This window comes from Acomys russatus, chromosome 31 (assembly GCF_903995435.1).
Source record: "Acomys russatus chromosome 31, mAcoRus1.1, whole genome shotgun sequence".
Classification (NCBI taxonomy): Eukaryota; Metazoa; Chordata; class Mammalia; order Rodentia; family Muridae; genus Acomys; species Acomys russatus.
Genome location: NC_067167.1, coordinates 33372487 through 33380582, shown reverse-complemented (window position 1 = coordinate 33380582; position 8096 = coordinate 33372487). Strand labels below are relative to the sequence as shown.

Below are 8096 nucleotides of genomic sequence, written 5' to 3'. Positions count from 1 at the left end.
CAAATTAAATTTAGCAAGTGATACAAATAGAAGGTAAGGCAAAATTACAATTAGAAACTTCCAATACAATCGTGTTTACTTAGTAAAGGTAAATGGAATAAAAACTGAGAGAATGTTCAAAATGGTTATAATCTTATTATGTGTTTAAATGAACATAAAAGCATATGTAATTTGAAATAATTTATTGAACCATATTAAATTTATTAGCTAAATGGAAGACAGTTTCCAACTCTCATAGTATAAGTTTCAGATAAGCAATCTCATACTTTTTGTTAAAATTAAGTGAACAGAGACTCTTTTAATGACCTGGCCACAACAAATTATACATCCATGATAACAAAGGGTAGTTGTCTGTTAGTAACAACTTTTGTTTGGCTAATGCGTCAACACAAGCATATGTCAAAGTATGCTAGAAATGAGGATAGTTATTCAAACCCAAGCCGAGACCTGCAGGAAAAAAAGTCTAAATTTCACAAATGTCTCTGTGATCCATACATATATCTGGGAGGTACCTGCTGAGACTAAGTTTGAAGAAGATATAAGAGGAAATACTTGAGCAAACGTGCTTAAAGTCATATTGGATTTTTCTCACCTGACTAGGCATAGAACAGTTTGCAGCACTACATATCATGCCAGGCACTGTGTGAAAATTCTCATATTTATTGCCATGTGTCTCACTACAAAACTGTGTGATAAAGTCTATTACTGAAATTTTATGGGAACAAATTCAAATATAAGAATTACATAGGCATTTACTGTGGGAGGCAGTCTGATCCAGCAACATGTGCTCTTATGCATTATACGGTTCGCTCTACAGTTATTAGGAGATTCCACATTGCATCAAATATGTTAATTTTTTGAATCTAGAACATACAGATTATACAAAACTGCAATTTGTTTTTTTTAAAGTTCTGTCTTACATTTTTTTAAGACCTTTGGGTAAACAAATAATTAGGTAGCATAAGCTAAGTGATCGGTGTCCTTCAATTTATGATTTCTAAAATGATTAAATAATTAGAAAATAAAATTCTTTACAAATAATTTCCACTCACGAACCAATCTGTGTAAGGTAATTCTGCACTCAAGAAAACATGGATATTAATTAATGTTGAAACTAAGAAAGTTCTGACGGTTATATATTTTGCTCTAATCTGGAAACCTTGAATAAAAATGTTATACACGAGCATTCAATTTTCCTTTAGCCCCAGTTCTTTTTTGATAAATTACAAAAGTAAAGCAGTTGCATAAAAAGGAGCAAGTAACAAAACAAGAAAGAGAGAGGGAGGAAATAATAGTGTGCTTCTTATGTTGGAAAGCACAGCTAATCTGTTTAGGAACAGCTGACATCTTCTGATCCACTGTTGTTAGCAGTATTGTTGTTGTTGCTGCTGCTGTTGTTGGGGATTTTTTGTTTCAGTTTTTGGTTTTTGTGTGTTTGTTTTTTCAGTTTTTTCAGTTTTCAGTTCTAGCTGTCCTGTAACTCTCTCTGTAGATCAGGCTGGCCTTGAACTCACTGAGATCCTCCTGCCTCTGGCCTTCCAAGAGCTGGGATTAAAGGCCAGCACCGCCCGGCTAGTAGAGGTGTTTTATTGCTGACCTTAACCACAGAATAAGGGCTTGCTTTAGCCAAATAAAGGTTGTTAAGAGCTGGCAACAGGTAATTAGGTGGGCCACCTCTGCTTCTCACCACGAAAGCAGGAACATCTTCCTCCCCTTCTCTGCCGCCAAGCAATACAACATCATTTTATCTTCAAGCGCTTTTAGAGACGTATATAATCATTTCTTTATAGTCACGCTGACTTAATGGTCTTATAAGTGAGATAAATGCCTTAAGTTTATTTGATCAATATATTTGAATTATGCCTTTAGCGTCAAGATTCTGGTTTTTTCCATTCAAAGAAAGAATCAGAGATAAACTATAGGGTAATTTGTTTCCTTGCACCATCTAGTGGATTTAAATGACAACTGCGGCAACACTGTAAGTAATTGCAAATCAATCCTATAAGTCAAATTACCAATCGTATGTGGATAAATATGCCTAAAAATCATCATTCAATTGATTCCACAACGGAGCAAGTAATTGTTATTTCTCCTTTCACGGAGGAAATCAATTAAACATAGGTGAATTCGTTAGCGGACTTTAAATCTCTAAACAAAATAACATAGCATCGTTGGTATCATTTTATGAACCGTGAGAGCGTCAGGCACGACTTGGTTCTCTCCACTGGCCCTCATAGACCACCCCCGCCCCCCAACGGTCCCAAGCAGCGACCTACGCCATAGCCGCCTCTCAGCCCCGCGCGCGCGGAGCCAGTGCGCAGGCGCGCCACGGGGCGGAAGTGGGGGGGCGGGCCCAGACCGTCAGCGAGAGGAAGAGGCCAGAACGGCAGGGTGAGGCGGCGAGACGGTTTAGCGGTGAGTCAGGCCCGGGGTGCAGCCTAGGATTCCGAACGTGGGTGTCGTCAGAGCCGAGCGAGCGTTGGGGCTCCGGAGCAGCCGTTTGCTGTCCCCGCGGACGCAGCCGTTCGCCGACCGGGAGGACGCGGCCCGGAGAGGCCTGCAAGGCCTAGCGCGGCCCGCCGAGCCGGACGAGCCTCTGCCGTGAGTACAGCCAGCGCCCTCCGCACGGTCGCTTTACCGACTAAGATGGAGGAGATTTCGTTAGCCAACCTGGATACTAGCAAGCTGGAGGCCATCGCCCAGGAGATCTATGTAGACCTGATAGAGGATTCCTGCCTGGGCTTCTGCTTTGAGGTGCACCGGGCAGTCAAGTGTGGCTACTTCTACCTGGAGTTCGCAGACACTGGCAGCGTGAAGGATTTTGGCGTCCCGCCAGTGGAAGACAAAGGAGCCTGCCGCCACCCGCGTTGCCCCCTTCCTGGAGACTCTGACCCCGGGCCCCAGCCCGAGCTGCAGCGCTCACCTCCAGAATTCCAGTAGTACGCACGACATGAGGGAGGGCGACCAGGACAATAATACAGACTGGTCCCGTGGCCTGGAGGAGTAAGCTGAGTTGAAGGGGGAAAAAAAAGGAAAAAGAAAAAAAAGCAAACAAAAGTCCCTCGCCCCCCCCCCCCTAAATATCCTAGCATTTAAAAGCAAAACAAACAAACAAACAAAAAACCCAAAGAGGAGAATTTAGGAATTCGGATCCATCTGGCTTTGAAAAAATCCTGGACAGAGAAAGTCCACAGGCATCGTGCTGTATTTTGAGCTCTATAAATACATCTGGATGTACAAGATCCCTGTACTGCCCTCAGTACACGTGTGAGCTGCTGTGTATCCAGCATAGAAAATTCCTTTGTTTTCTCAGACTTTGCATCTGCCTGATGTCAGAGGGCTTTCCTGCACAGTTTGGATGCTGTTGATGGTCAGACCACAGCTTCAGTGGACTGCTCTGATTTCTAAGCCTCCCAATTGGGCCTCTTTGCTACAAATAGATGTCAGGTATGAGACTCAGATACTGAAAGTAATCAGTTCTCGTTTGAATTTGGTAGGAAGCCTTGTGACCTTGTCTACGAGAAGTTCAGAGTCACCTGTTTTTTCCAAAGGTCCAACATTTTCAGTGATTTCAACGGATGTGGGGACAAGGCTTTGCCTTTGGCTCATCAAAAGCCCTGTCTTTCCATTCCACCTAGTGGCAGAGGACGAGGTGGTTTATGAACGGTGAAGATTTTGTTTCGATGCTCTGAGGATGAAGTGTACCTCCATGACTGCATACCATCTCCATCTGGAAGGTCCATGTCTTGAATTATATACTGTGGACATACGTTTGGTGGGACAGTCTTTTCCTGTTTTTGAGTTGCTGGTGATGTAACTAGCCCGTGGGTCTGACTTGATCGTTATTACAGGTCACTATCATCCAGGGTTACCACTGAACTACAGAAGGCATCATGGCCAAGGAGGAGGGAACTCTTTCCATCTGCCCTCAGTCATGTGAATGAGTTCAGTACTAAGAGCCCTGCACAGGCCTGGCACAGTTGGAGAATCCCTTCTTCCTTAAATAGGCCAGTCAGACCTCTGCTATGATGAATAAGACTGTCCCCACCTTCTCTGCCCTCAACAAGTGGCAGTACATTATGTCACCTGGTCCTCCGACCTTCTTGACAGCAGGGGCTGTCTTTTTGTTGTTGGGAGTTAGGAAAAAGACCTCCAAAGGGAGGCTTGGTTAGAAGTGGATGGGAAGTGAGTGGCATATCAAAACAGTCCTGTGTTTTAGTCCCTAACTGAGTTTATGGAGGGTAGGAGGGTGGGAGTCCTGAGGTGAGCAGATTAGAAAGGTGCTGCTTTATTTGAAATGTTTTCTTACCTCATTCTGTGCCCCAGTACAGGGTCCAGCCTCATCCGTCTGGCTTGGCCATGCTCCTTTCCACTGCTCCACTGCCTGTCTGGTGCAGCTCATGGTCCCAGGTGCTGCTTTGACACTCTAGTTTTCGTTTTTGACCAGTTTCAGTTCATCATCCAGTGGTCCTGCCTCTGAAGCCTACGCATTTTTCCGTTTGTTTTGTTGTTGTTCTCTGTTTCTAAGTTTGTTGTTGCTTTTGTTTTACCTGTTTTTATGAAAGACTTGGAAGAGAATCTTGTCATGGCTCCCTCTGTTTGGATTGGAATGGGGAAATAACTTAATTTTTTAATTTATAAGGCAGTGTCATGTCTTTCTCTTATATAAGACTGCCTTGCTAACATATGTCCCCCCTGCTTTGTCGTGTTCCATGAGTTCTTTCTCCCATTGCTCTTGGACACTGCCTCTTAGGACTTACTCCAGAACTGTGAATGCTGGTATAGGCAAGGATAGAGTTGGTTCTGCTCTATTTTTCTAACTCTATTATGTACGTACCTCCCTTTTCCCAGGAGTTAGTTGAGCTTTTATGCACTAACTTGGGTTAGTCAAGAGTTAAGGAGACCACAGTGATTGGGCCTTGATATCTGTTACTGCCTTCTCAGAGTCTCACAGCTCAGGGTTGGGGCCTAGTTACAGTTTGATGGATCCTCGGGCCAAGAATTTGGAGACCTTAAAAAGAACCAAACCTTGGCATGAGCTAAAAATACTTTTAAAAGATTCCTTGCTACATGAGTTCTTTAAAAACCTAGAGTGAATTCTGGAAAAAGCATTCTGAGACTCCTGCCTGTTAAAGTCCTTGGAAAACATGAGGAAAGGGAGGAAGGCCATGGCCCATTCACTCTTGCCTTCACATGGGAGCTCAAATGTGACTTAACATTTTTTTCCTGGCCTTTTCTGGTTGGAACATAGAGATTTTCGTGGTAGTTTGGGGTAATGGCTTGCTCACATTACTTCCCTTTTTTGTTGCTTTTGTTTTCTGTCATTTCCATTAGGGCCATAGCTCCCCACTCTGTAGATAGAAGATGGGCTCAGTCCAGCTATTATTGCCCTGAGGGAACAAGCTACTTTCTGGGGAGCTAACACTCTCCACCATATAGTTGACAGTGGTTAGGAACTCCGTCCCCAACCTTTCCTGTAACAACAGAATTCTATCCTTCCTCTTTAATTGTATTGACCACCTTGTAATCCTATTATGTATCTGTGTGTGTGTGTGTGTGTGTGTGTGTGTGTGTGTGTGTGTGTGTAGGGGTTCTTTAAATTTTCTGATCTGAGTGTGTGTGTGTGTGTGTGTGTGTGTGTGTGTGTGTGTGTGTGTGTGTGTATGGGGAAAGGGATTCTTTAAATTTTCTGTGGTTTGTGGTTTTTTCTTCCATAAATTAGTTCCCACCACAGCATGTGTAGGGGCCATTGCCTGGCATAATCGCATGCTGGGATCATTGGGGGAGGGTAGTGTGAAGTTCACCACTGTCCTTTGTTTTGGAGATTCTTATTTTTTAATAAGTAATCCATCCTATACAAATAGCTAATTAACTCTGTGTTCCCCCGCCCATATGGCTGCTGGTGTAAATAAATTGCATTTTCCCATTGCTAAACAGTAATAATAAAATTTAAAAAAAAAAAAGTTCTGACTAATTTTTTAATGGCAAATTTCCCAGGCATTGGCATAGCAAAATAAATGTTTACCACTCTTGAATGTTGGTACTGAATAGGAGGTATATCAGAACCCATACAGAAACACTGTCTGGCTTTTGTTTCTCAGTATAATTTTTCAAATTTAGGTATCTACAGTATCCAGTGAAAGGGGAAAAAAAAATCTTCCCTTTTCTATATGAGGTAAGAGGTAAAATAAATACAGTCTAGGCCTAATAACAGTGCATTGTGATAGCTTAACTGGAATAGAACTTGTTTCAGTATATACACCATCATCAAACTACTCTGACAAATAAGGAGACAGCAGAAAATCCTTCCTTCCTTCCTACAATAATGTTGTCCTATATTTTGCCCCACTCTTTAGGGCTTTTATTTGCTTTTGATGTTTTACCTTGCTTTCTAATCCACCAAATAGTTCCAAGTTAGAAATGAGTAAAAAGTAGTCATGGAAATGGGACAAGAATAGTAAACTCTTAGTAGGATACTTCAAATAGCCTTCAGAGATATAATATGGTGTTGAGGTTCTCTTCCATGATCATGAGTTAGAATGAATTGCCATGGCCTTTGGCCACAGAAGACCTACAGTCCTATTTGTTGAGAAATATTTTTAAGGGAAAAAGGGGGCAGGGGAAGGGGCCTCTACTAAAGGTCATCAGACAAGATTACTAAGAAATCATAAAAATTCAGGCAAAATTGTTCTTAAATTTCTATTACTTGAATGAAATCTATATCAGACTAATATAAATTAGTATTTAAATTACCTGATGCAAACAATTCTTTTTTAATATAGTTAGTCCTAAGCCTAATATAAAAGAGTCTAATATGTAAAATGAGATAAAGGCCCAAGTAGAACCTATAGTTATTTAACTATACCTTTATGGTTAGGAAAGACCTCAAATAGTTTATAACTATATGTGTTAGATTTAGTCATTTTACAAATTATCTGATCCAAAAAGAAAGTACTAAGGATTCAGGAAAAACTTGCTGTGCAGGCGTTAACTGACCTCTGAACATGAATTGTCAATATTTATTTTGTATAAAGATGTCTTAGCAAATGACGAGCTTGTATCAATGTACTTAAAAACAAGGTGAATGTTTTTTTCACATAAATGCTGAAAGGTTATGTTAAAGTTTTAGCTCTCTGGTTACCATAAGACTTTTTAGAAGTTGACTGTTGGAAAAGGTATGTCATTCGTATTTCACAACTGTTTTCGTAGTACTTCAAAGGAAAATGGTAATGTGATGCCCTTATTCGAAGAAATATTGCACATAAAACTGAAAGGCCTTGGAGTTTAGTTTGTTGTCCCAATTTTAAAAAGATTTCTAGTTCTAGTTGAGCCTCATTGAAAGTATCTGTGCTAGGGCTGGAGAGATGGCTCAGCCATTAAGGCTAGGCTCACAACCAAAAATATGAGAGTTTGGTTCCCAGCACCCACAGCTGTCTCTCCAGCCAAAAACAAACGAACAACAACAACAAAAAAAAAATGCTAAAAAAATTGTTAAATTGATTTTAGAAATGAAAATGGCATGTGTCTTGCTGACATTTTGAAACCCTGAAGTCATTATGTGACAGAAACAAACCCAAAATACAAATACTGTGACTCTTAAGCCAAGACTTACTGTTGAAATAATTTGATAATGAAAGGATTAAGTTTCTAAAACCCTGTAGTTAAAAAAGAAGAAAAAGCATGATTCTTAACTTTATGGTGGTGGATTTGAGAATGAAAATAAATGTTTTAAATACAACGTGTCAGAAGTGACTTAAGTTAGGTATGGTAGTTTGTCTGCAGCCCAGCTCTCCAGGAAGAAGCTTTGCTGTCAGTCACTCTAGATTATATGAGACCCTGTCTCAAAATAAAATGGAGGCAGGAGTTCAGGAACTCCATGAATATACATGTATAAAAAATTTCCCTCTCACTTTTACTGTAAAAATATTCAACAGAATCTTATAGGTAAAGCAAACTATCACCAAACCATATATCCTAAATATATTTAAAGTGGAAATGTTTGCAAGTCGCCACTGAAAACTACCAAAAGTAAGTAATCTCAAACTAGCACACAAATTAACAGAGGATTAGAGGAAAATCATGGGAGTTTCAATAAA

General features: G+C 40.7%; 1 protein-coding gene across 1 annotated transcript; it reads left to right on the top strand.

Moving 5' to 3' along the window:
• The first annotated feature begins 2351 nt into the window (after nt 1-2351).
• Atxn7l3b (ataxin 7 like 3B) lies at nt 2352-3018 on the top strand. The gene has a single exon (XM_051172846.1). It carries the CDS (start codon nt 2647-2649, stop codon nt 2938-2940), a length of 294 nt encoding a protein of 97 aa, XP_051028803.1. The 5' UTR covers nt 2352-2646; the 3' UTR covers nt 2941-3018.
• The last annotated feature ends 5078 nt before the right edge of the window (nt 3019-8096 follow it).